This window comes from Phyllobates terribilis, unplaced genomic scaffold (assembly GCF_046119375.1).
Source record: "Phyllobates terribilis strain yellow unplaced genomic scaffold, ASM4611937v1 Scaffold_1__5_contigs__length_1240528914, whole genome shotgun sequence".
Taxonomy (NCBI): Eukaryota; Metazoa; Chordata; class Amphibia; order Anura; family Dendrobatidae; genus Phyllobates; species Phyllobates terribilis.
The window spans coordinates 336134046-336161608 of record NW_027362761.1 but is presented as its reverse complement, the minus strand read 5'-3'; the positions used below and the strand labels follow the sequence as shown (position 1 = coordinate 336161608).

General features: G+C 44.9%; 1 protein-coding gene across 5 annotated transcripts in view; it reads left to right on the top strand.

Moving 5' to 3' along the window:
• The window catches only part of ADGRD1 (adhesion G protein-coupled receptor D1), a 1511981-nt gene that overhangs the window by 21684 nt on the left and 1462734 nt on the right, over positions 1 to 27563 (top strand). For 3 of the 5 annotated variants that reach the window (XM_073676102.1, XM_073676099.1, XM_073676101.1), the window contains exons 2-3: positions 8246 to 8282; positions 25104 to 25136. In XM_073676102.1, the coding sequence (XP_073532203.1) occupies positions 8246 to 8282; positions 25104 to 25136 (70 nt within the window). The remainder of the gene's footprint in view (positions 1 to 8245; positions 8283 to 25103; positions 25137 to 27563) is intronic. The other 2 variants (XM_073676103.1, XM_073676100.1) reach the window with 1 other exon arrangement.

Genomic DNA, 27563 nt, shown 5'->3' with positions numbered 1-27563 from the left:
GTCTGTGAGCCGGAAGCTGCAAACGCTGCTGAAACACTGCAAGGGCGGCGGAAGCTGTAGCTGACTTTCTAAAATGGGCACACAGGCAGCGTACTTTAACAAGCAGATCTGGCAGCTCCGGGTAGGATTTGAGAAACCACTGAACCACGAGGTTAAGCACATGGGCCAGGCATGGTATGTGTGTGAGCTCGCCTCGCCTCAGAGCCGCCACCAGGTTCCGGCCATTGTAACACACGACCATGCCTGGCTGTAGGTTCAGCGGTGTGAGCCACAGATCTGCCTGCTCTTTCAGAGATGTCCACAACTCTTCAGCATTGTGCGGTTTTTCACCTAAGCATATAAGCTTCAGCACAGCATGTTTACGCTTGGCCGAGGCAGTGCTGTTGTGCTTCCAGCTTGTGACTGATGTGGTCATTTCGGAGATGGAGGCTGAAGAGGATGAGGTGCAGGAGCTGTAGACCATGGAGGCAACCCTGATTGACCTAGGGCCCGCAATCCTTGGCGTCGGGAGGACGTGTTCTGTCCCAAGATCCGACTGGGTCCCGGCTTCCAGTATGTTAACCCAGTGTGCCGTCAGCGAGATGTACCGTCCCTGCCCACAAGCACTTGTCCACGTGTCCGTGGTTAGGTGGACTTTACCGGTAACTGCGTTGTTGAGAGCACGGCTAATGTTTTGGGACACGTTCTTGTGTAATGCGGGGACGGCACACCGGGAGAAATAGTGGCGGCTGGGGACCGAGTACCGAGGGACGGCCGCCGCCATCAGGTTGCGGAATGCTTCCGTCTCCATGAGCCTAAAAGGCAACATTTTGAGCGCAAGCAGTCGTGAAATGTGAGAATTTAGTAGTGTGGCCTGTGGGGCGTTAGCTGCATATTTGCGCTTGTGTTCCAAGGACTGGGGTATGGACACCTGAATGCTGCTCTGGGACAAGGACATGGACGGGCTTCCTGATGCTGCTACTTGAGAGTGTGCAACGACAGGTGCAGGGCAGGAGGCGTCTTCGCATGCACCATGGACAGGGGATTGGCTTGCATGCACAACAGCGGAGGAAGCAATGGTGCCACCCGCAGACACTGTATCTGGACACTGGGGTTCGGCCCACAAAGTTGGGTGCTTTTCTGCCATGTGCCTGATCATGCTGATGGTGGTCAGGCTGGTCGTTTTGCCACCCCTGCTGATGCTGGCCTGGCAGGTGGTGCAAATGGCCTTTTTGGGGTTATCGGCAGAGTCTTTAAAAACAACCAGACTCGGGAAGACCTAACAGTTGTACTGGCAACTTCCTTCGTGTTGGTGTTATGGGGAACGGTTGCCTGCCTTCTGTCTGCGGCCACCACACTGCTTCTTCCTGCCTGTTGGGGTGCTCTGCCTCCCTCCCTCTGTGTGCTGCTGTCCTCGCTCTGCATGTCCTCCTGCCAGGTTGGGTCAGTTACTATATCATCCACCACCTCGTCTTCCACTTCCACACCCTGGTCCTCCTCCTGACTTTCTGGCAATTGTGTCTCATCATCATCCACCTCTTGTGACACTTTCCCATCGTTGCCTTCGTGTGACCGTGGCTGCTCAAATATTTGGGCATCGCTACACGCAATCTCCTCTTGCCCCGCTTCAAGTGGACCGGGCGAGAGGCCCGAATCTATAAATGGAAAAGTGAACAGCTCTTCAGAGTGTCCAAGTGTGGGATCAGTTGTCTCTGGGTACTCTGCATGGTGGGAGGAAGGAGGATCAGGGTGAGGAATATGCGGTCCAGACTCACGGCTACTGAGACTTGACCGTGTGGAAGACAGGGTGGTGGTGGTGGTGGCTAAGTGACTGGAAGCATTATCCGCTATCCAACCAACAACCTTTTGACACTGCTCTGGGTTCAATAGTGGTGTGCTGCGGTCCCCTAGAAATTGGGACAGGAAGGTCAGGCGAGAAGATGTGGGTGTTTGTTGTGGCACAATTTCGGCTTGCCCACGGCCTTGTCCTCGGCCTCTGCATGCACCATTACCATCACGTCCAGTTCCCCGTCCCTTGCCATGTGCCTTGCCCATTTTAAATGGAGGACAGTATCTTCCACGCTCACTACAAATGACTGAGTTTGGTGCGAACTTATATGTGATCCGTGTGATAGAGAAAACAGAGTTTTAAATACCTGGCCTGTAGGTAAGTAGTTTGAACAGCAAACTGCGGTGAATTGCTTCAATGACACACTAAAGGAAATTTTTAATGGAGGCCAGAAATGGCAGTATTTTCTGACAACGTATATGTGATCCGTGTGACAGAGAAAACAGAGTTTTAAATACCTGGCCTGTAGGTAACTAGTTTGAACAGCAAACTGCGGTGAATTGCTTCAATGACACACTAAAGGAAATTTTGAATGGAGGCCAGAAATGGCAGTATTTTCTGACAACGTACTGTATATGTGATCTGTGTGACGGAGAAAACAAAGTTTTCAATACCTGGCCTGTAGGTAACTTATTTGAACAGCAAACTGGTGTGAATTGCTTCACTGACACTCTAAAGGAAATTTTTAATGGAGGCCAGAAATGGCAGTATTTTCTGACAACGTATATGTGATCCGTTTGATGGAGAAAACACAGTTTTAAATAGCTGGATTTCTAGCGCTCTAATATGGAAAGGACCTGGCTGTATTCTGCAGTGCCAACAAGCAAATGGCGCAGAAAAAATGGTGTTCTCTGGATTGCTTTTTAAGCAAATAATGAGGATTAAGATCCAAAGAAAAGTATTCCTGGCCCCTGAGACCTGGGCCTTTGTATAGAAATATCTAACAGCACAGAAGGCAGAATTGGAATGGAGCCTCTTGTGCTATATGCACTGCAGTCTGCTATATACACTGCCTGCCTATATACACTGCCTGCCTGATATCTCTGCAGATGGATTAGTCCTCAGAAGGACTGTTTGTTAAGATGGATAAGTGTAATGTACGTTTTTTCTCCCTACACTACCTAATACACGATCAAATCTCTCCCTGACACAGCAGCAGCTCTCCCTACACTGTCTGATTCCGGAGTGACTGTGACGAGCATGGCGGCGCCAGGTCTGATATAGACCTGATGACGTTGTGTGGCCAGCCAATCACTGTAATGCCCAAATCCAACATGGCTACGGCATTACAGTGAATGGCAGGCAATCCCTGCATGTTCATTGGCTCTCTAAAGAGCGCCAAATATGCAGGGAGGGGACACAAGTTCCCACCTGATCAACCCGGAAATACTCGACGAGCGCCGAGCATCTCGAGCAGTAAGATGCTTGGGCGAGCGCCGAGCAGTAGCGAGCGCCGAGCAGTAGCGAGCATGCTCGCTCATCACTAAAAATGAATGATAAAAACATGTACAGGGAACCTTCAAAGTACCAACTGAATATACGTATTAATGGGCATATACAGTGGTGGCCAAAAGTATTGGCACACCTGCAATTCTGTCAGATAATACTCAGTTTCTTCCTGAAAATGATTGCAATCACAAATTCTTTGGTATTATTATCTTCATTTAATTTGTCTTCAATGAAAAGACACAAAAAGAATTGTCCTAAAGCCAAATTGGATATAATTCCACACCAAACCTAAAAAAGGGGGTGGACAAAAGTATTGGCACTGTTTGAAAAATCATGTGATGCTTCTCTAATTCGTGTAATTAACAGCACCTGTAACTTACCTGTGGCACCTAACAGGTGTTGGCAATAACTAAATCACACTTGCAGCCAGTTAACATGGATTAAAGTTGACTCAACCTCTGTCCTGTGTCCTTGTGTGTGCCACATTGAGCATGGAGAAAAGAAAGAAGACCAAAGAACTGTCTGAGGACTTGAGAAACATAACTGTGAGGAAGCATGAGCAATCTCAAGGCTACAAGTCCATCTCCAAAGACCTGAATGTTCCTGTGTCTTCCGTGCGCAGTGTCATCAAAAAGTTTAAAGCCCATGGCACTGTGGCTAACCTCCCTAGATGTGGACGGAAAAGAAAAATTGACGAGAGATTTCAACGCAAGATTGTGCGGATGGTGGATAAAGAACCTCGACTAACATCCAAACAAGTTCAAGCTGCCCTACAGTCCGAGGGTACAACAGTGTCAACCCGTACTATCCGTCGACGTCTGAATGAAAAGGGACTGTATGGTAGGATACCCAGGAAGACCCCACTTCTTACCCCGAGACATAAAAAAGCCAGGCTGGAGTTTGTCAAAACTTACCTGAGAAAGCCTAAAACATTTTGGAAGAATGTTCTCTGGTCAGATGAGACAACAGTAGAGCTTTTTGGGAAAAAGCATCAACATAGAGTGTACAGGAAAAAAAAAAGAGGCATTCAAAGAAAAGAACACGGTCCCTACAGTCAAACATGGCGGAGGTTCCCTGATGTTTTGGGGTTGCTTTGCTGCCTCTGGCACTGGACTGCTTGACCGTGTGCATGGCATTATGAAGTCTGAAGACTGCACACAAATTTTGCAGCATAATGTAGGGCCCAGTGTGAGAAAGCTGGGTCTCCCTCAGAGGTCATGGGTCTTCCAGCAGGACAATGACCCAAAACACACTTCCAAAAGCACTATAAAATGGTTTGAGAGAAAGCACTGGAGACTTCTAAGGTGGCCAGCAATGAGTCCAGACCTGAATCCCATAGAACACCTGTGGAGAGATCTCAAAATGGCAGTTTGGAGAAGGCACCCTTCAAATATCAGGGACCTGGAGCAGTTTGCCAAAGAAGAATGGTCTACAATTCCAGCAGAGCATTTTAAGAAACTCATTGATGGTTACCGGAAGCGGTTGTTCGCAGTTATTTTGGCTAAAGGTTGTGCAACCAAGTATTAGGCTGAGGGTGCCAATACTTTTGTCTGGCCCATTTTTGGAGTTTTGTGTGAAATGATCAATGATTTGATTTTTGCTTCATTCTCTTTTGTGTTTTTTCCTTGCAAGCAAATTAAATGAAGATAATAAGACCAAAGAATTTGTGATTGCAATCATTTTCAGGAAGAAACTGAGTATTATCTGACAGAATTGCAGGGGTGCCAATACTTTTGGCCACCACTGTATTATCCCTACATAAACCTATACAGTGGTGAATACTGCAAAAAGATACATAACACCAATTGTAATATTCATGCCCAAAGTGTTTTGTTGCTCCAACTAACATACTATGTGATAACCATGGATATGTACATAAAAAAAGAGATTATATTGTACAATGTATACTGACTGAGGTGAGGACAATGTAATTAGATAAGTAGTCAACTTACATAATGTGATGCCCTTGTAAGATTGTATGTAAAAATCAGTATAGGAGAGAGGAAAATGGAAGAAAAGCACTGTGCCAATTGTGTGAGGACAATGTAATTGGAAAAATAGTCATCTCACAAGTGCTATTACAGTATTGGCTGGTCTGGTAAATCACACCGAGTAGTAAGTGTGAGGACAAAGTAATGGAGAAAAGTAGTAAGTTCACACGTGAGTGAAATTTCACTTTTACGGCCCCCATAGAGTATGATCCCCCCCCCCCACACAAGACGATGTCCCCACACAGTATGATGGGTTCACAGCGCCCCACACAATAAGATGGTCACCCCAACACCATGTGGTATCGTATTCACTGCAGATCTCATACGTTATGATGGCCTCCACACAATAATATTCATCAGTCACGCCATACAGTATAATTTCCACCACAGCCACTTTACACAGTATATTGGTTCCCCCACAGTCACTCCACACAATATGATGGTCCCCCACAGCCATTTAACACACTGTAATGATGGTTCCTCCCACAGCCACCAGACACAATATGATGGTCTCCCCACAGTGCTCCATACATTATGATGGTCCCCTACAACCTCCCATAGAGTATGATGGTTTCCCACAGCCTTCCATACAGTATGATGGTCTCCTACAGCACCGCATACAGTATCATGGTTCCCCGCAGCCTCCCACACAGAATCATGGTCCTCCATAGCCCCAATACAGTATGATGGTTCCCCCACACAGGCTGCCATATAGTTTAATGGTCCTCCCACATCCTCCTACACAGTATGATGGTCCCCCCACACAGCCCCAATGCAGTATGATAGTCCCACTACACTGCCCCTCATATAGTATCACGGTTCCCCCAAATTCACCCATACAGTATGATGGTCCATCCACACAGCCCCAATACAGTATGATGGTCCCCCATAGCCCCAATAGGGTATGATGATACCGTCAATGCATCATGGTATGATGATGCAGTGACGTCATTGGTCTGCCCGATGTCCCTTGCATGGCACCATCTTTCTTCCTGCCTGAGTAAGTGATGAAGCTCATGGCTCTGTGTTCCATCATAACTGTTAACAGTATTGGCGTCCTGGATAAGCCGATACTATTAACAGTGTAGCAGACGATGCAGCCCATGGCTGGACCAGCCCTTTTTGCATTTGCCAGATTTGCCTGATGGACTGTGCCGCCTTGATTGTGGCTATATACCTGTATTATTTCCTGAAATAATAGGAAGTCTATAAAAGCCTCAATGGCCCAGAGTGAAATTTGCTAAATTCCTTTTTTTTTTCTTTTTATAAAGATTGTTACATGCAAATAAAAATATTGCCAAAAATGTTATAGAAATACATTTAACACTAAAACTGATTTAAATGATATGCTATTTTCTGATAACACATTCCCTTTAAAGGTTTCTTGCATGCAATTAGTAGTCTCAAAACAGTAATATAAATGTGCTACAAGGCACTTGCAAAAGTTTTCATGTGTCTCTCAGCACGAGAGTTTTTTCTGCAAAAGACACTTTGGGATGTCTTTTTCTTGACTCATCTTTTCTGACCTATTTTGCGATGGTTTTGTTGCTGGTATTTTTTTAATTGTATGCATGAATAGTGAGCAGCTTCCAAGCTGAAGCTGCCAGAATAATATACCAATCACTTGTTTTAATTGCTTTGCAGCTTCGGAATTTGGTAGCGGTTGAAAGAAGTTTGAAAAATCGGAACATATGCACAACGTGTCCTTTTTATATTGCAGTGCGTCTAATCATTTTTGGGCATTTTTTTTTTACACTTTTTCAGGTGGGTTCTGGGTGGAATCTGTCTGAAAAAAAGTTGAGAGCATTTAGCCTTATGGATTATATACAAAATATTTTACCAAACACAGAATTCCTCGTAATATCAATTATTTGTCTAATTAAAGAACTGCAAGAAAGATCAAGTCCAACTCCTGGTCCAACCCATGAGATGCTGGTCCAATAAATTAACCCCTGATATTCAGAATGAATGTCCTTATTCATTTTCAGTTGTTTGTTACAAATCTTATGGGGGTGAAGGCTTCCACATTTTTTATGTTCATTGAACTTTTCAGTCTTTGAAAACCCATTTCCCTCATACACTTAACAGAAAAAATTCCAGCTGTAATATGCAGTGATTAATCACAGGAAAAAGAGCAAGAGGAAGTTTAAGAAGTGGCTATCGAGCGCTGATATATCACAGTTTCCCCGGAAGAATCATGTTATTCTCAACAGAATATTCTTTACAAAATGAGTGCATGCCAATGAGTATATGTGACTCTATGGCCACAAGCTGTTAGTTACCATCATTTCACCTATTTGCTACCAAAATTATATTAGTGGATTGCAAAAAAAAGAAAAGGAGTTCTAGGGTTGAAAAAATGAAACAATTCTTTAATAAATGTAGAATAACATGTATAAAGACAATGCATAAAATGATACAATAGAACGTGTGCGGTATAGAGTGCAGAAGAAGTCTTTTTTGCATTCCTATGTCTTTTGGAGTGGTTTTCTTGCGGCGGCACACTCCCTTTTTTTACGTGCTGATTTGCTGACTAGCAATATGTTTTTGGGACCTTGGTCATTCAAAATTATATTACTGCACTATGATTAAATATAGCTGTAGAGGATAGGGAACCCCATTAAAAACAATGGAGACCAGAACTTTGGATCTGGTAAAAAAAAATCTCTTTCTCTCTATCTCCCCTCCCCCTCTCCCGGAAACTCTGAACATTGCAACAGACTTCAAGGAGAAGTCCGTGTTCGGCGTTTAGCACCGGACACTAACTGGCCGGTATGAACGCCGAACTTTTAAGTTAGGGATCGCTCATCTCTACTAGAGGACATAGAACGTGTCATTAAATGTATATTTCTTACCCAGTTGGTAGAAGTTTTCCTGAAAAAGTTGCACTTACTATGTGGTTATTAATAACTATTACTGGACCTTTTGCTCTTTATATTTGATTTACGTCAACATTGATGACTTTTTTCTATTTCAGGTTCATGGGAATTACACCAAGCCACAAGTCCATCCAGGTGAGCACTCTTTTGTATCATTCAACAATGTTTGTTAAGAAATATACAATAGTGTGCAAAAGTTTTAGGCAGATGTTAAAAAGTGCTGAAAAGTAAGAATACCTTCAAAAATAGAAATGTTAATATTTAACTATATTATTTAACAAAATGCAACGTGAAAGACCAAAAGTAAAATGTGAATCTAATAAATATTTGGTGCTATCATCCTTTGCCTTAAAAACAGCATCTAATCTTCTAGGTACACTTGCACAAAGGCAGGGATTTTATAGATTAAGGGAAGAGTGAGACAGCCATATAACTCGGACGGGAATCGCAAAACAATGCTCAGACTGGCCGTTGGCTCTCTCGACCCGAGCGTGATAGTGGCATATAAATACATGTTGTCACTCTCGGGTCAGGAGAGCCGATGGTTTAGTCCAAGCATTGCGTTGCGATCCCCATCCAAGTTATACGGCTGTCTGACTCCTCCCTTATAGTCAGGTGTATGAGTAACCAATTATACCAAACAGGTGATAATTTTCATATGCAGGTTGCAACACAGTCATTAACTGAAACAGAAACAGCTATGTAGAAGTTTAAAACTGCATAAGGAACAGCCAAACTGTGCTACAAAGGTGAGGTTGTGGAAGACATTTTCATGTCACAGGTCATGCACCATGGCAAGACTGAGAACAGCAACAAGATAAAAGGTAGTTATACTATATCAGCAAGGTTTCACCCAGACAAAGATTTCTAAGCAGACTAAGTTTCAGGATGTGCTGTTCAAACTGTTTGGAAGAAGCACCACAAAATGGGCATCGTTGAGGACCATGGACACAGTGGTCAGCCTAGGAAACTTAGTGCAGCAGGTGAAAGATACATCATGCTTTCTTCCCTTCAATGTCAGAAGATGTCCATCAGTGCAATCAGCTCAGAACTGACAGCAACCAGTGGGGCCCAGCTACACCCATCTATAGTTTGGATATATCTGGCCAAAAGTGGTTTTCATGGTAGAATTGTGACCAAATAAATATACCTTCTATAATGAAACAAGGCCAAAAAACTTAACTATATATGAAAGCATAGTAACTGGGCATGGAAAAATGCAGCAAGAGCTCTGGACTGATGACTCAAATATGAAATATTTTGGCTTTAATAGAAGACAGTTTGTTCGCTGAATGACTGGAGAGCAGTACAGTACAAGCGGATACTTACCCATCATGCAATAACATCAGGAAGTCATTGATTGGATCCAAATGTATTCTGTATCAGGACAATGACTCCAAACATACAGCCCCTGTCATTAAAGGGAATCTGTCTGCAAGATTTCCCCCCCAAACTATTTATATGTGCATGTAGCTCTTTCAAAGACTAGTCCTGCAATACCTTTATATGGACAGTTCGTTCCGTGTTACTGAGAAATCAGTGTTTAACTTCATACACAAATGAGACTGAAGGGCTATGGTGTTAGAACCTTGCTGTTAGGTTTTTTTTCCTTTGCTGGTCACATGACTTTGTTGGCCTATTTAATCCTGCTCCGCCCTTCTGGCTTTGCTGGACTTCATTGTATATCTACTTTCTAGCTAGCCTGTGCTCTGTATCTAACTCTGTTAGTTTGCTTGGTCTACGGACCTCTATGTTCTATCTATTTTGTTTGTTCGTCTGTCTGCTACTATTTCTGTTAGGAGGTGTCCCATATTCCTTCCAGTCCTTAGTACTTGTAGGGATTCCCTCCCCACATCTATAGGTCTTCGTACAGACTAGATTAGGACTTTAGCAGGTCTGATCGCAGGATCAGGTTCCCTGTTACATCGTAGGGATTCAGCTGAGTCTTATAGTAGGGACAGATCTCCTCTCTTTCCTTAGCTTTGGTAGCAGAACATAACAGTAAGTCCAGCCTGCAAATTCTCTAAGGAAAGATTTTTCTGTTCCATCATGGTGTCGGTTCAGGATTTGGCTCATCGCCTGCAGGGACTCTCTCTGGAGGTGGCCGAACTCCGTCAGCACGTGAGTAACTGTCCTGGAGCACATTTCTTGGAGCCTAAGGTATGTTTGCCGGATTTATTTTTTGGTGAACACCGAGAATTTTTTTCATTTAAAAATGCTTGCTTATTGTATTTTCGTTTGAGACCTAAGTCCTCTGGGGATGAATCCCAGCGCGTAGGGTTCATAATGTCACTTTTGCGCAAAGAGCCTCAGGAGTGGGCCTTTTCTTTGCAACCTAGTGATTCATGCTTCAGATCAGTGGATAGTTTTTTTTCTGCTTTGGGACTATTATATGATGATCCTGACCGTGTCGCATCAGCTGAGACTGAGTTGAGACGTCTAAAACAAGGATCGGGTAATGTGGAAAAATATTGTACACATTTTCGTCGTTGGTCCACTCAAACAGGGTGGAACGATTCTGCTCTGAAAAGTCTATTTCTTGCTGGGCTCAGTGAAAGGGTTAAAGACCTGCTAATTGCTTATCCTACACCTGAGGATTTGCAACAGGCTATGCAATTAGCTATACGGGTGGATAGAAGACTGCGTGCTAGGGTTAATGAGAGCAAATCCTCTGCTATGTCAGTTTCTGGTTATGATAATGTGTGTACTAACAGTGGTGAACCGATGGAGATTGGATCGGTGGCACCTCGCTCTCAAGAAAAAGACCGTCGTTTTTCGGAAGGCTTGTGCTTCTATTGTGGAAAATCTGGTCATTTGATTAAAGGCTGTGAGCTTCGGATGAAGAAAGAAAAAAAAATGGTCAGTCACGCCCGTATTGCCTGTTTAAATTCCAAGGGTGTATTTTTAGCTGCTTCCACGATTGCTCAGAAAAAATTAATGGAATTTCGGGTGTTTGTTGATTGCGGGTCTACACTGAATGTAATTGATGGGGGATTCGTGGAAAAACTCAATTTAAAACCTGAACCTTTATCATCCCCCATTGCTGTGGTTTCTGTGGATGGCTCCCCTTTGAAGAATATTACTCTCAAGGTCAGTGAATTTCCTCTCACTATTAATGGTGTTCACCATGAGAAATTGGATTTGGTAGTGTTGAATAACTTGCCTTCTCCAGTAATATTGGGTTTGCCCTGGTTAAAATTTCACAATCCTGTACTGGATTGGTCTACCAGTGAAATTAAATCCTGGAGCCATAAATGTTATGACAAGTGTTGTAATGGGCGCATTGCAGCTTTGGATAGGGGAGAATTGCCTGTTCCTATTCAGGATTTTTGGAGAGTTTTTTCTGAGAAGGAATCGCAGGTTTTGCCTCCCCATAGAGACTATGATTGTTCTATTGAATTTGTCCCTGGAGCGACTCTTCCTAAAAGTCGTTTATTTAACCTTACTATTCCTGAGAGGAAGGCTTTGGAGGAATACATACAGACAAGTTTGGCCGCCGGTCACATTAGGCCCTCTAAGTCTCCTGTGGCGGTTGGATTTTTTTTTGTAAAAAAAAAGGACGGCGGTTTACGTCCTTGTCTGGATTTTCGTGAGATTAACAAAATTACGGTACGCAATCCTTACCCACTGCCATTGATTCCTGATCTGTTTAACCAGTTATTGGGGGCCAAGTGGTTCTCTAAAATTGACCTTAAGGGGGCATACAATCTGTTGCGCATGAAGGAGGGTGATGAATGGAAGACTGCTTTTAACACTCCTGTGGGTCATTTTGAGAATCTGGTTATGCCTTTTGGTCTTACTAATGCTCCTGCATTTTTTCAGAATCTGATTAATGACATCCTTAGACCTTTGATCGGTAAAAATGTGGTTGTGTATTTGGATGACATTTTGATTTATTCGCCAGATCTGGAGTCTCATTGGCGGAGCGTGCGTGAGGTATTACAGTTATTAATGGACAATTCGCTTTTTGCTAAGCTGGAGAAATGTGAGTTCGCTGTACAGAGAATTAGTTTTTTGGGCTACATTATCTCCAGCAAAGGTTTTGAGATGGATCCGGTTAAGGTTCAGGCTGTGCAGGAATGGCCTAGGCCTATTGGTTTGAAATCGATACAGAGGTTTTTGGGTTTCGCCAATTACTACAGAAAATTCATAAAAAATTTTTCTAGTATTGTCAAACCTCTGACTGATCTCACCAGGAAAGGTGCTGATGCGGTTCAGTGGTCTTCTGAGGCCATTGAAGCTTTTGTGTATCTCAAGGAGAGGTTCACCTCTGCTCCCATCCTTATGCAGCCTGATGTTACTAGGCCGTTTTTGGTTGAGGTTGATGCTTCCTCTGTGGGGGTTGGCGCAGTATTGTCTCAGGATAACGGGGATGGATTACATCCCTGTGCCTTTTTTTCAAAAAAATTTTCGGAGACTGAACTGAATTACGATATTGGTAATCGGGAATTATTGGCTATTAAACTCGCATTTGAACACTGGCGCCACTTCTTGGAAGGTGCGGAATTTCCCGTTCAGGTTCTTACGGATCATAAAAATCTGATATATCTTGATGCTGCCAAGCGCCTGAATGCCCGTCAGGTTAGGTGGGCACTGTTTTTCTCGCGGTTTAATTTCTCCGTTACTTACATCCCTGGTACTAAGAATGTTAAGGCGGATGCCTTATCTCGCAGTTTTTCTCCCATAGTCGGTGCTGAGAAAGAGGAAAACATTTTACAAGAAGGTGTTGTGATAGCTGCTTTAGACTCCGTTTTGGAAGATGAGATTCTTAAAGCTCAGGAGAATGCTCCATCTAACACTCCTCATGGGAGATTGTTTGTGCCTGGGACCTTTAGGAGAGATTTGTTTGTTGAGTGTCACGAATCTCGGTTGGCAGGTCATCCCGGAATCTCTGAGACCAAGAGACTGGTGGGTCGCAGTTTTTGGTGGCCTGGATGGCAGAAGGAAGTCATTAAGTGGGTGCGCCAATGTACTATATGTGCTAGATCTAAGTCCTCACATACTCCTGCTGTGGGGTTGCTTTGTCCTTTGGAGGTTCCCAGTGCTCCTTGGACACATTTGGCTATGGACTTTATAACTGACCTTCCCCCCTCTGAGGGTTTTACTGTCATCTGGGTGGTCGTGGACCGTTTTAGCAAGATGTGTCACTTGGTTCCCTTCGTCAAACTGCCCTGCGCTAAAACTCTCGCTAAGGCCTTTGTCAAGGAAATTGTCAGACTTCATGGCGTTCCTACTGACATTGTTTCTGATAGGGGTCCTCAGTTCGTGGCTCGTTTTTGGCGTGCCTTTTGTGACAGGTTGGGAATTCATTTGTCGTTTTCGTCCGGATATCATCCTGAATCTAATGGCCAGACAGAAAGGAAAAACCAGGATGTTGAGCAGTTCTTGCGTTGTTTTGTGGCAGACAATCAAGAGGGGTGGTCTGAGTTTCTGCCACTTGCCGAATTTGCTCTGAACAATCATACATCTTCTTCTGCTGGTTGTTCGCCTTTTTTTTGTTGTTCTGGGAGACATCCGTCGTTTGGGTCGTTCTCCAAGTTGGGATCTGCCGTGCCTGAGGAGGAGAATTTTTCCGGTGATTTGGAAAGAGTTTGGACGGATGTGCGTGGTAATCTTCAGGAGGCCAACAGAAAATCTAAAGACTACTTTGATAGGAAACGACAGGAGGTTTTGTTCGCTGTTGGTGACATGGTTTGGTTGTCCTCTAGGAATCTGCGGTTGAGGATTCCTTCTAAGAAATTGGGTCCCAAGTTTGTAGGGCCCTTTAAGGTGCTTCAGGTTGTCAACCAATCTGCTGTTAGGTTGGAGGTTCCTACCTCCTGGAGAATTAATCCGGTCTTTCATGTCTCTCTGTTAAAAAAAGCTGTTGTGTCGGATGGTGACGCCTCTGCCTCTGTTCCTCCGGTGGTGGAGGACGGGGAATATGAAATTTCTCGCATCCTTGACTCTAGACGGTATAGAGGTAGTTTGCAGTATCTTGTGGCCTGGAAAGGTTTCGGACCCGAGGATAACTCTTGGGTGAGGTCAGATGATGTTTCCGCGTCCAGACTTATCAGAGCGTTTCACAGGAGATTTCCTGATAAGCCTGGTCCTAGGGGATCCGGAGGATCCTCTTAGAAGGGGGGGTACTGTTAGAACCTTGCTGTTAGTTTTTTTTTCCTTTGCTGGTCACATGACTTTGTTGGCCTATTTAATCCTGCTCCGCCCTTCTGGCTTTGCTGGACTTCATTGTATATCTACTTGTCACACTGTCACAGAATACTGGAGGTAGGGGGCCTAAGCTGACCCTAAGCTGGGGCCCTGACTAATCCCTCATCCTGGAGGTACTGTTAAAGGTACAGAGGTCCAGGCCGCCAGCGTAACCCCTACCTCCTGAGGATCCCTGCACCACAGTAATCTAGTCCTGAGAAGGACCCCGATCACAACAATTGGGAACCAGCGATAATATGCCCACACACAGTATTTAGACGAACGAGACAGTACAAGGGAAAAACCAAAACCACCTTGCATACAACTTCAACAAAACTACAACAGAGGGAACACCAACGGGAAAGGAGATAAATGATAAAGCGAGGAAAGGGAAATAACACTTTCAAATACACTTATCTCAGCAACTCCAAACACCACGATCCGCTCTGTAAGTCTGAATGAAAAGCTTTCACCGACACCTCACAAACAGACCTGCAGGAATATAAAGGAGTCTCACTAACGAAGCATTGATTGCAGCTGGGCGAGGCTGGACCTCAGCTAGCCCAGAGAGAGAGAGAATTAACTCCTTCACTGCCGAGAAAACACAAAGCACCAACAAGTCAGCTGCGAGAAGTCAGGCTGTGTACTCGTGACGATCTTCGTGGCAACACACCCGTGACAGTACCCCCCCTTCTACGAGGGGCCTCCGGACCCTCAGGGCCAGGTTTATCCGGGTGAGTCGTGTGGAAGGCCCGAACTAATCGGTCTGCGTTAATATCCGACGCAGGAACCCACATCCTCTCCTCAGGACCATACCCCTTCCAATGAACCAAGTACTGAAGGGACCGGCGATTAAAGCGTGAATCAATGACCCTCGATACCTGGAACTCCAAGTTACCATTGACAACCACAGGAGGGGGAGGTAAAGGTGACGGTACCACCGGCGCCACATACCTCTTAAGCAATGATCTGTGAAACACGTTGTGAATTTTAAACGTAGGGGGGAGGTCAAGACGGAATGCCACCGGATTAATAACAGAACTGATTCTGTACGGCCCGATGAACCTGGGACCCAGTTTCCAGGAGGGAACCTTAAGTTTAATATTCCTGGTAGACAACCATACCTGATCGTTCACACTTAGGTCCGGACCAGACACTCTCCTCCTATCAGCCATACGTTTGTATCGGTTCCCCATAGTATTCAGATTCTTCAGCACCCCTCTCCATACTGAAACGAGAGATGAGGAAAATCGTTCCTCCTCCGGAACCCCCGAAGAGCCCCCCCTACTGAAAGTACAAAACTGGGGGTGAAAACCATATGCCCCAAAAAACGGGGACTTACCAGTGGACTCGCTTCGCCTATTATTGAGAGCAAACTCTGCCAGAGGTAGGAAAGAAGCCCAGTCCTCCTGGTTCTCTGACACAAAACACCGAAGATATGTCTCCAAGCTCTGGTTCATACGTTCCGTCTGACCATTGGTCTGAGGATGAAAAGCCGACGAGAATGACAAATGCATCCCCCGCCGTGCACAAAACGCCTTCCAGAACTTGGACACAAACTGAGACCCCCGATCAGACACCACCTCGGAGGGTACCCCGTGAAGCCTCACAATCTCCCCAATGAACACCTGCGCAAGAGTTTTAGCATTAGGGAGAGCCGGAAGAGCGATAAAATGTGCCATCTTGCTGAACCTGTCCACTACAACGAGTATGACCGTTTTACCCGAAGACGGAGGGAGGTCCGTAATAAAGTCCATAGACAGATGAGTCCAAGGACGCTCCGGGATCTTCAAAGGTAAGAGGGCCCCAGACGGACGGGTATGTGAGGTCTTAGAGCGCGCACAAACCCCACAGGACGCGACAAAAGTTACCACCTCTTTATGTAAGTTAGGCCACCAAAACCGACGCGAGAGGAGATCCACAGTTGCTTTACTCCCCGGGTGTCCTGCAAAAACTGAGTTATGGTGTGCCTCGATCACCTTTTGTCGCAACTGATCTGGAACGAACAGTCTCCCCGGAGGTCCAACAGGGGCGTCCCCCTGAGCCTCCAATATCTCCTCCTCCAGCTCAGAGCATACTGCCGAAACCACCACCCCCTCCTGAAGAACAGGAATCGGGTCGTCCGTATTCCCGGCCCCAGGGAAACTACGAGATAAGGCATCCGCCTTTACATTTTTAGACCCAGGACGATATGTAACGACGAAATTAAACCTGGTAAAAAACAATGACCACCTAGCTTGTCTGGGATTCAGACGTTTAGCGGACTCCAGATATAGCAGGTTCTTGTGATCGGTGATGACGGTGACCGGATGAACTGCCCCCTCCAAAAAATGGCGCCACTCCTCAAAAGCTAACTTAATGGCCAGGAGTTCCCTATTGCCGACATCGTAATTCCTCTCAGCGGACGACAATTTTTTAGAGAAAAAGGCGCACGGATGCCACTTACCAGGGGACGAACCCTGTGACAATACTGCTCCCACCCCTACCTCGGAAGCGTCTACCTCTACAAAGAATGGCTGAGACGCATCAGGTTGAATGAGTATGGGTGCCGAGGCAAAACATTTTTTCAAGGAGGAGAATGCTTGACAAGCCTTGTCAGACCACCTAGAAAAATCCGTCCCCTTTTTAGTCATGTCTGTGAGAGGCTTAACCACGGACGAGAAATTACGAATGAACTTCCGGTAATAGTTAGCAAACCCCAGGAAACGTTGTAGTGCCTTAAGATTCTCCGGCCGATCCCACTCAAGAACTGCCCGCACTTTCCCAGGGTCCATACGAAAACCGGACGCAGAAACCAGGAAGCCTAAAAACTGGAGTTCCTGTACGGCGAACACACACTTTTCCCACTTGGCATACAGTTTATTATCCCGCAAGATCTGTAACACCTGTCTAACATGCTCCTGATGAGACACCAGATCCGGCGAGTAAATTAAGATATCATCCAGATATATGACAACAAACTGTCCCACCAGGTGGCGAAAAATATCATTAACAAAGTGTTGAAACACCGCCGGGGCATTAGTCAGACCGAATGGCATGACAAGGTTCTCATAATGCCCCTCCGGAGTGTTAAAAGCCGTCTTCCACTCATCCCCCTCCTTCATCCTAATCAAATTGTACGCCCCCCTGAGATCCAACTTAGAGAACCATTTGGCGCCCACGATCTGATTAAAGAGATCGGGAATAAGTGGGAGCGGATACGGATCTCGGACCGTAATCCGATTAAGTTCACGGAAATCCAGGCAAGGGCGTAGGCCTCCATCTTTCTTCTTAACAAAGAAGAACCCCGCGGCCACCGGTGAAGATGAAGGTCTAATATGCCCCTTAGCCAGACTTTCAGAAATATAATCCTTCATGGCCTGCCTCTCAGGACCAGAAAGGTTATACAACCTAGCTTTAGGTAACTTGGCCTCAGGGAGCAGTTTTACAGAACAGTCATACTCGCGATGAGGAGGTAGTTCCTGACACCCATTCTCCGAGAATACATCCTCAAAGTCTGCCAGAAATGGAGGTAAGACCCAAGGAGTAACCGCACCGATGACCGTGTTCATGCAGTTTTTATTACAGAATTTACTCCATTGGCTTATCTCTCTGGTTTGCCAATTAATAACAGGGTTATGCTTAGCTAACCAAGGAAGGCCCAACACTATAGGAGTGGGAAGACCCTCCAACACGTAGCAAGACAACAGTTCTTTATGTATTGCCCCCACTTGAAGTTTTACGCCATGCACAGCTTGCAAAAAACTTCCCTGACCGAGAGGCCTGGCATCGATCGAGAATATGGGGATGGGTTTAGCCAACTCACTCAATCGCATACCTTGAACCCGGGCAAACCGAGCATCAACCAGATTAGCCCCGGCCCCACTATCCAGAAGAACAGATATCCTCTCAGTTCTCGTACCCACCACCACCTCCGCCGGTACGAGAAACTGAGACGAACCTAGGGACGAAATACCTACTCCCAGATTGCCGTCCACCACACAACCTGGGATCAACAGTTTTTTCGACGACTCTTTACTCAGCAAGGGGCGGGATGGACACCCCCCAATAAAATGTCCCTTTTTCCCGCAGAGGAAACACCTTCCTGTCTTATGGCGCACCACCGGTCCCCTTCCCCGAAATGATGTCCCTCCTAATTGCATAGGCTCCTCCGGACTGACCAGGGGAACCACCATATGAGGGGACCTTGTAAGAGGTGGAGACATTACAGGGGGTAGAGTTATCCCGCACCTCTCCCGAAGCCGTCTGTCAACGCGAATAGCAAGGGCCATAGCGGCTTCCAGTGACGCGGGAGAGTCATACTGTGCCAACACATCCTGTAATTTGTCGGATAAACCATGACAAAACTGGCTCCTAAGAGCCGGGTCATTCCACTGGGTGTCCGTGGCCCACCTACGGAACTCCGAACAGAATTCCTCCGCCGGACGATCTCCCTGCTGAATCCTACGTAACTTAGACTCAGCAAGGGAGATCCGATCTGGGTCATCATATACGAGTCCCAAAGCAGCGAAAAACCTATCCACTGACTGGAGAACTGGGGAGCTAGGGGGAAGAGAGAACGCCCAAGATTGTGGGTCCCCTTGTAGGAGCGAGATGACAATTCCCACCCTTTGTTCTTCACTGCCCGATGACCGAGGCCGCAGCCGAAAGTACAATTTGCATGCCTCCCGGAAAACAAAAAACTTGTCCCGCCCCCCAGTGAACCTGTCAGGGAGAGCTACTTTAGGTTCTGGTCCAGCTTGCTCCAGAGGATGCAAAACCTTGGACCTAACGTCCGCCAGCCCCATGGACAAACTCTGCAACTGCTGAGCTAGACCGGCTACTGGATCCATGGTAGCTGGAGAAAAACTAAGTTGGTCGGTGAAAATGTCACACTGTCACAGAATACTGGAGGTAGGGGGCCTAAGCTGACCCTAAGCTGGGGCCCTGACTAATCCCTCATCCTGGAGGTACTGTTAAAGGTACAGAGGTCCAGGCCGCCAGCGTAACCCCTACCTCCTGAGGATCCCTGCACCACAGTAATCTAGTCCTGAGAAGGACCCCGATCACAACAATTGGGAACCAGCGATAATATGCCCACACACAGTATTTAGACGAACGAGACAGTACAAGGGAAAAACCAAAACCACCTTGCATACAACTTCAACAAAACTACAACAGAGGGAACACCAACGGGAAAGGAGATAAATGATAAAGCGAGGAAAGGGAAATAACACTTTCAAATACACTTATCTCAGCAACTCCAAACACCACGATCCGCTCTGTAAGTCTGAATGAAAAGCTTTCACCGACACCTCACAAACAGACCTGCAGGAATATAAAGGAGTCTCACTAACGAAGCATTGATTGCAGCTGGGCGAGGCTGGACCTCAGCTAGCCCAGAGAGAGAGAGAATTAACTCCTTCACTGCCGAGAAAACACAAAGCACCAACAAGTCAGCTGCGAGAAGTCAGGCTGTGTACTCGTGACGATCTTCGTGGCAACACACCCGTGACACTACTTTCTAGCTAGCCTGTGCTCTGTATCTAACTCTGTTAGTTTGCTTGGTCTACGGACCTCTATGTTCTATCTATTTTGTTTGTTCGTCTGTCTGCTACTATTTCTGTTAGGAGGTGTCCCATATTCCTTCCAGTCCTTAGTACTTGTAGGGATTCCCTCCCCACATCTATAGGTCTTCGTACAGACTAGATTAGGACTTTAGCAGGTCTGATCGCAGGATCAGGTTCCCTGTTACATCGTAGGGATTCAGCTGAGTCTTATAGTAGGGACAGATCTCCTCTCTTTCCTTAGCTTTGGTAGCAGAACATAACATATGGTAGATCTGAAGTCTCTTTCACTCATTTCCCCACCCAGCTTTGCCTCCTCCTGCTTGACTGACAGACTCTATGCTCGGTGACTTCAGGCAAAGGAGCCATCAGTCAAGCAGGAGAAGGTGGCACTGAATGAGGATTCGAGCTTGCGTGACAAAGGCTTCAGATCTACCATAGCCCCTCAGCTTTATTTCCATATCAATTCAAATGCTGACTTCCCAGTAATGGAGGAACGGACTGTCCTTGTAAAGGTATTGCTGGACTTGTCTTTAAAACAGCTACAGTCATATGAAAAAGTTTGGGCACCCCTATTAATCTTAAGCTTAATGTTTAATAAAAATTGGTGTTTTTGCAACAGCTATTTCAGTTTGATATATGTAATAACTGTTGGACACAGTAATGTTTCTGCCTTGAAATGAGGTTTATTGTACTAACAGAAAATGTGCAATCTGCATTCAAACAAAATTTGACAGGTGCATAAGTATGGGCACCTCACCAGAAAAGTGACATTAATATTTAGTAGATCCTCCTTTTGCAAAAATAACAGCCTCTAGTCGCTTCCTGTAGCTTTTAATGAGTTCCTGGATCCTGGATGAAGGTATTTTTGACCATTCCTCTTTACAAAACAATTCCAGTTCAGTTAAGTTTGATGGTCGCCGAGCATGGACAGCCCTCTTCAAATGATCCCACAGATGTTCAATGATATTCAGGTCTGGGGACTGGGATGGCCATGCCAGAACATTGTAATTGTTCCTCTGCATGAATGCCTGAGTAGATTTGGAGCGGTGTTTTGGATCATTGTCTTGCTGAAAGATCCATCCCCTGCGTAACTTCAACTTTATTACTGATTCTTGAACATTATTGTCAAGAATCTGCTGATACTGAGTGGAATCCATGCGTCCCTCAACTTTAACAAGATTCCCAGTGCGGCATTGGCCACACAGCCCCAAAGCATGATGGAACCTCCACCAAATTTTACTGTGGGTAGCAAGTGTTTTTCTTGGAATGCTGTGTTTTTTTGCCACCATGCATAACGCCTTTTGTATGACCAAACAACTCAATCTTGGTTTCATCAGTCCACAGGACCTTCTTCCAAAAAGAAATTGGCTTCTCCAAATGTGCTTTTGCATACCTCAGCCGACTCTGTTTGTGGCGTGCTTGCAGAAACGGCTTCTTTCGCATCACTCTCCCATACAGCTTCTCCTTGTGCAAAGTGCGTTGTATAGTTGACCGATGCACAGTGACACCATCTGCAGCAAGTTGATGCTGCAGCTCTCTGGAGGTGGTCTGAGGATTGTCCTTGACTGATCTCACCATTCTTCTTCTCTGCCTTTCTGATGTTTTTCTTGGCCTGCCACTTCTGGCCTTAACAAGAACTGTCCCTGTGTTCTTCCATTTCCTTACTATGTTCCTCACAGTGGAAACTGACAGGTTAAATCTCTGAGACAGCTTTTTGTATCCTTCCCCTGAACAACTATGTTGAATAATCTTTGTTTTCAGATCATTTGACAGTTGTTTTGAGGAGCCCATGATGCCACTCTTCAGAGGAGATTCAAACAGGAGAACAACTTGCAAGTGGCCACTTTAAGTAGCTTTTCTCATGATTGCATACAACTGGCTATGAAGTTCAAATCTCAATGAGGTTACAAAACCAAAAAAAGTGCTTTAGTAAGTCAGTAAAAAGTAGGTAGGAGTATTTAAAACAAGAAAATGATAAGGGTGCCCATACTTATGCACCTGTCAAATTTTGTTTGAATGCAGATTGCACATTTTCAGTTAGTACAATAAACCTCATTTCAAGGCAGAAACATTACTGTGTCCAACAGTTATTACATATATCAAACTGAAATAGCTGTTGCAAAAACACCAATTTTTATTAAACATTAAGCTTAAGATTAATAGGGGTGCCCAAACTTTTTCATATGACTGTATATGTGCATGTAAATAGTTTGTGGTGGGAAATCCTACTTACAGTTTCTCTACTTGAACTATTTTTACCGTAAAGAACAAGGAGTCCTAAAAATGTTGATATGGCCCTCACAGAGCCCTGATCTCAAAATCATTGACTCTGGGATTACATGAGGAAACAGAAGGATTTGAGTAAACCTACATCCACAGAAGATCTGTGGTTAGTTATCCAAGATGTTTGAAGATATTTGAAGTGTACCTAGAAAAATTTATGCTCTTTTGAAAGCAAAGGGTGGTCACCAAATATTGATTTGGTATCAATTTCTCTTTGGTTCATTCACTTTGCATTTTGTTAATTCATAAAAATAATCTACTAACCCTTCTATTTTGTAAAGCATTCTTACTTTGCTGCATTTTTTCCATACCTGCCTAAAACATTTGCATAGTACTGTATATATTGAAATTGTTTTTGAAGGTATAAGAAATTCAATAGCAAATATATGAAAACTAAATGAAGAATGTTGTATTATATTATTTATATTACACAGTGCTTCATTGAATTATTATTATTTTTATTAATTGTAATGTGTAATGCTGTGAAAAACATCATAAGCATTGAATGAATTATACACTTCTCAAAAAAATAAAGGGAACACTTAAACAACAGAATATAACTCCAAGAAAATCAAACTTCTGTGAAATCAAACTGTCCACTTAGGAAGCAACACTGATTGACAATCAATTTCACATGCTGTTGTGAAAATGGAATAGACTATAGATGGAAATTATTAGCAATTATCAAGACACACTCAATAAAGGAGTGGTTCTGCAGGTGGGGACCACAGACCACATCTCAGTACCAATGCTTTCTGGCTGATGTTTTGGTCACTTTTGAATGTTGGCTGTGCTTTCACATTCGTGGTAGCATGAGACGGACTCTACAACCCACAGAAGTTGCTCAGGTAGTGCAGCTCATCCAGGATGGCACATCAATGCGTGCTGTGGCAAGAAGGTTTGCTGTGTCTGTCAGCGTAGTGTCCAGAAGCTTTAGGTGCTACCAGGAGACAGGCCAGTACACCAGTAGACGTGACAGAGTCTGGAGACGCCATGGAGAGCGATCTGCTGCCTGCAACATCCTTCAGCATGACCGGTTTGGCAGTGGGTCAGTAATGGTGTAGGGTGGCATTTCTTTGGAGGGCTGCACAGCCCTCCATGTGCTCGCCAGAGGTAGCCTGACTGCCATTAGGTACTGAGATGAGATCCTCAAACCCCTTGTGAGACCATATGTTGGTGCGGTTGGCCCTGGGTTCCTCCTAATGCAGGCAATGCCAGACCTCATGTGGCTGGAGTGTGTCAGCAGTTCCTGCAAGATGAAGACATTGAAGCTACGGACTGGCCTGCCCGTTCCCCTGACCTGAATCCGATTGAGCACATCTGGGACATCATGTCTCGCTCCATCCACCAACGTCACGTTGCACCACAGACTGTCCAGGAGTTGTCGGATGCTTTAGTCCAGGTCTGGGAGGAAATCCCACAGGAGACCATCCGCAACCTCATCAGGAGCATGCCCAGGCATTGTAGGGAGGTCATACAGGCACATGGAGGCCACACACAAGACTGAGCCTCATTTTGACTTGTTTTAAGGACATTACATCAAAGTTGGATCAGCCTGTAGTGTGTTTTTTCACTTTAATTTTGGGGGTGACTCCAAATCCAGGCCTCCATTGGTTAATAAATCTGGTTTCCATTGATGATTTTTGTGTGATTTTGTTGTCAGCACATTCAACTTTGTACAGAACAAAGTATTCAATGATAATATTTCATTCATTCAGATCTAGGATGTGTTATTTGAGTGTTCCCTTTATTTTTTTGAGCAGTGTACATACTTAGTATGGTAGTGTCTGCGAGAATTGCTTAACCCTAGAACGCATGACCATAAAAATTTACACTTTCACATACCTGGGGCCTTTTAGGCCCGTGTGCAAATAATAAATAAATGACCAACTGGAAATGACAAACAACTATATACCTGAGGAATACCTAGAGTTTCAAAATTCTAACTAAAAAAATCTTGCAGAAAATAGAAAACAATTAACAGGGCGGGCCTGCGAGTCCCCAGGTATGCGTTCTAGGGTTATGTGAAAGTGTAGATTTTTATGGTCATGCGTTCTAGAGTTAAAAGTCATTTTGTGATCTTTGGCTAAATGGTGCGATCGATGATACATTTGAACATACCCACATACACAGCGGCCTATCAACCACTGTAAGGAGTTGGGAGGTGTGAAGTGCTAATTTCAAGAATACACTAAACTCACAAACTATGGGGGTAATTCCACTGTGCAAACGCCTTAATAAGTATTTTTGTGTATAAATATTGCGATATCTGGTATTAACACGCCAACCCTGACTCGCTACGCCAATATGGATGTGGCATAGATGGGACGAGGCATTGCCATGTCTGCTGTCAAAATTCACAATAAGTTACGCCACTAAAGTACCTGACTGCAGTACATTTCTGGCAGTTGTACCGCTTAATTGATATATAGTTTTGTAGGAAAATATTCAGTGTAACAAGTGCTTTAATCATTTAAAGCTCTTCTCTTTCTGGGATTTTCGGTCATGAAACGTGAACATCATAGGTCTTGATTAGTGATGAGCGAGCATGCTTGCCACTGCTCGGTACTCACCCGAGCATCTCAGTACTCAAGATGCTCGGAGCTTGCCGAGTACTTGCGCGATGCTCGGGAGGGAGCTCGGGTCCCCGTCCTGCATGTTTGGCGCTATTTAGAATTTAGAATTCTCCTGCTTACGCGGTGACGTCATTTTCCGGTACCGCATACGCAGGAGAATTCTTCCACGCTGTTAGTGACATGCATGAGGTGAGCCGAGTTCATTTGACATCTTCTCAGTGTCTTTGCAGAATGGCAAGCTGGATGGCAGCGTTCTGCTACGATCCAGCCTGCCAACTCAATGTAGCAGAGCTGGAGCCGTCGTGGGAACCATGGAAAGGTAAAGATGAGGTTGGTTAATTATTTTACTTTTATTGCAGGAGACATTGGCTTCAGCTGGAATGGGCGTAATGGTAAGTAGAGTTTAATTTAGAATATTAAAGTATTGTGTGTTTATTTCAATTAAAAGATTTTATTCTGGGTGTTGGTGTTTTTTTCACTTTCACTATGAGGTTAGTAATGGGGGCGTCTTATAGATGCCTCCCCATTACTAACCTGGGCTTGATGTCAGCTAGCATTATAAGCTGACATCAACCCCAGCCCTATTACCCCACTGCCACCGCTACAGGGCAGTTGGAAGAGCGAGGCTAAGTGCCAGAATTGTCACATCCTATGGATGCGCCATTTCTGGGGCGGCTGAGGGCTGGTGTTTCTAGCCTGGGAGGGGGCCAATATTCATGGCACCCTTCCTGGGCTATTAATATCAGCCCCCAGCTGTCTGCCTAGCCTTTGCTAGCCATTAAAATAGGGGGACCCCACGTCATTTTTTTTTGGGTCCCCCATTTTAATAGCCAGTAAAGGCTAGGTATTCAGCTGGGGGCTGATATTAGTAGCCTGGGAAGCTCCGTGGGTATTACCCCCTTCCCAGGCTTCAAACATCTGCCCCAGCCGTCTGCTTAACCTCCGCTAGAGACTAGAATTACAGGGGACCCTACGCCAATTTTTTTTTTATAAATCCTTTATTTTAAAACTAAATGACAAGTACAGTAACCAACACTATCACTGTACTCATTATATATATGACTGACATGTTTCTATCTATCTAATCTATGTGTGATGCTCTATTCTTTCGGAGGGCACTAGTGTGTTCCGAGTGCCCTGCTATTTTTTTCATGCAACCTCCTATATACCCTGCCTGTCCGTCTGCCTATATATTATGCCTGCCTGCCTGACATGTTTCATTGAACACTGTTCCCATCGATTTGGGCAATTTTCGACCTTCTGCTGACCGCCGGGGGTAACCGCCAGAAAAATTCTCGAGTTTCCCATAGACTTACATTGGGCTCGTTGCTCGGGTCGAGCACCCGAGTATCACAATGTGCTCGGCCCGAGCTTCGAGCGCCCGAGTATCACAATGTGCTCGGCCCTAGCTTCGAGCACCCGAGTATCACAATGTGCTCGGCCCGAGCTTCGAGCGCCCGAGTATCACAATGTGCTCGGCCCGAGCTTCGAGCACCCGAGCATTTTAGTGCTTGATCAACACTAGTCTTGATGAATCAGGAACTTTGTCTTTTACAAATCAGCCCTTGGCCTTGGTTAGTAATCCCAGAAACACATCATAGGTTTTAATAAACAAAGTAAAATGATTGACCTGAGAGGTCCTTTTTTACCCAATGCCAGTCTATATTCTCACTGGAAATGCTTTTCATGTATTAATGTCACCTGTTAATTTCTTATTTCCGTTAGCTGTAATTTAGACACCTTCTTTCTGGAGCTTCAGTAGTAGATATTAATAAAGAGTTACATGTAATCAAGCATATGCTGAATTCTTAGCAGTGGGGTCAGCTGCAGATATAACATTTTGTTCTGGACGGTATTTTACACCTAACTCGAACATAAAATATATGCTGATCCTTTCTCTGATATGTGCAAGATGAAAATGCAATGTGCTAAATGGGTGTGGGCCATTCAACCGAAAAGAGTAGACTGATAAGCAAATTGTAACCTCCAATGTCACTCAAACCCAAGAATACATTACATTGCATATTGTTTTTTTTCGCAATATGGAGCACACATGCTAAACTCCATAAATGAATACCAATAACAGCTTTAAGTGCCAAAGTTATTTCTTTGTACGCCAGACTTTATTGAAAAGTTCCTAATAATACAGTGCAAGATGGCCTGACCTGATGTGACACCGCATGCCCTGAGCTGAGGCCTACCTGCCCCCAACTTCCATCCTTGCATTAGGCCGATTGTACCAGCCAGGACAGAACCGCAGAATCGCTCAGTTCCCTGCACAACCTTTGTGATTCTCACACTACACCTGTTCCAGGAACAGTCTGTGCAGATCGTGTCCTTCTGCTTGTGAGCTCCTCCTGCCATGGATCTGGTGTACGTTCTGGGTTTCTTCATTTAATGACCACTTCCAGATACTGACTAAGCTCTGGCCTAATAATCACACACAGTATGGTTTCTCACTCCGCTTTCACACATGGCATTTTTTGGAGAACCACCAGTCACTGCAGGTTTTGTTACAGTTTTGGAGCCCAAACCAGATGCAGATTTAAAAAGAATGTGAAATATAAAGGAAAGACTTATCCTTCTCCTTCCTGCTGCTTTGGCACAAAAACTGCTTCAAAAACAGCAGTTCATAGGAAGTATCAGAGATAATGCAGAGCCCTGTTTGACGCTGGTTCAGCGCGTCATAGCCGTCATGTCTTCAGTCATGGGAGCCCAAGGCTCTTCATTTTCTCTGATACTACTTAGCGACTGTTTTTGCATTGATAGTTTGATATCACAGCTCTTCTGATGCATCTGGTCCATCCTGCACATGGACA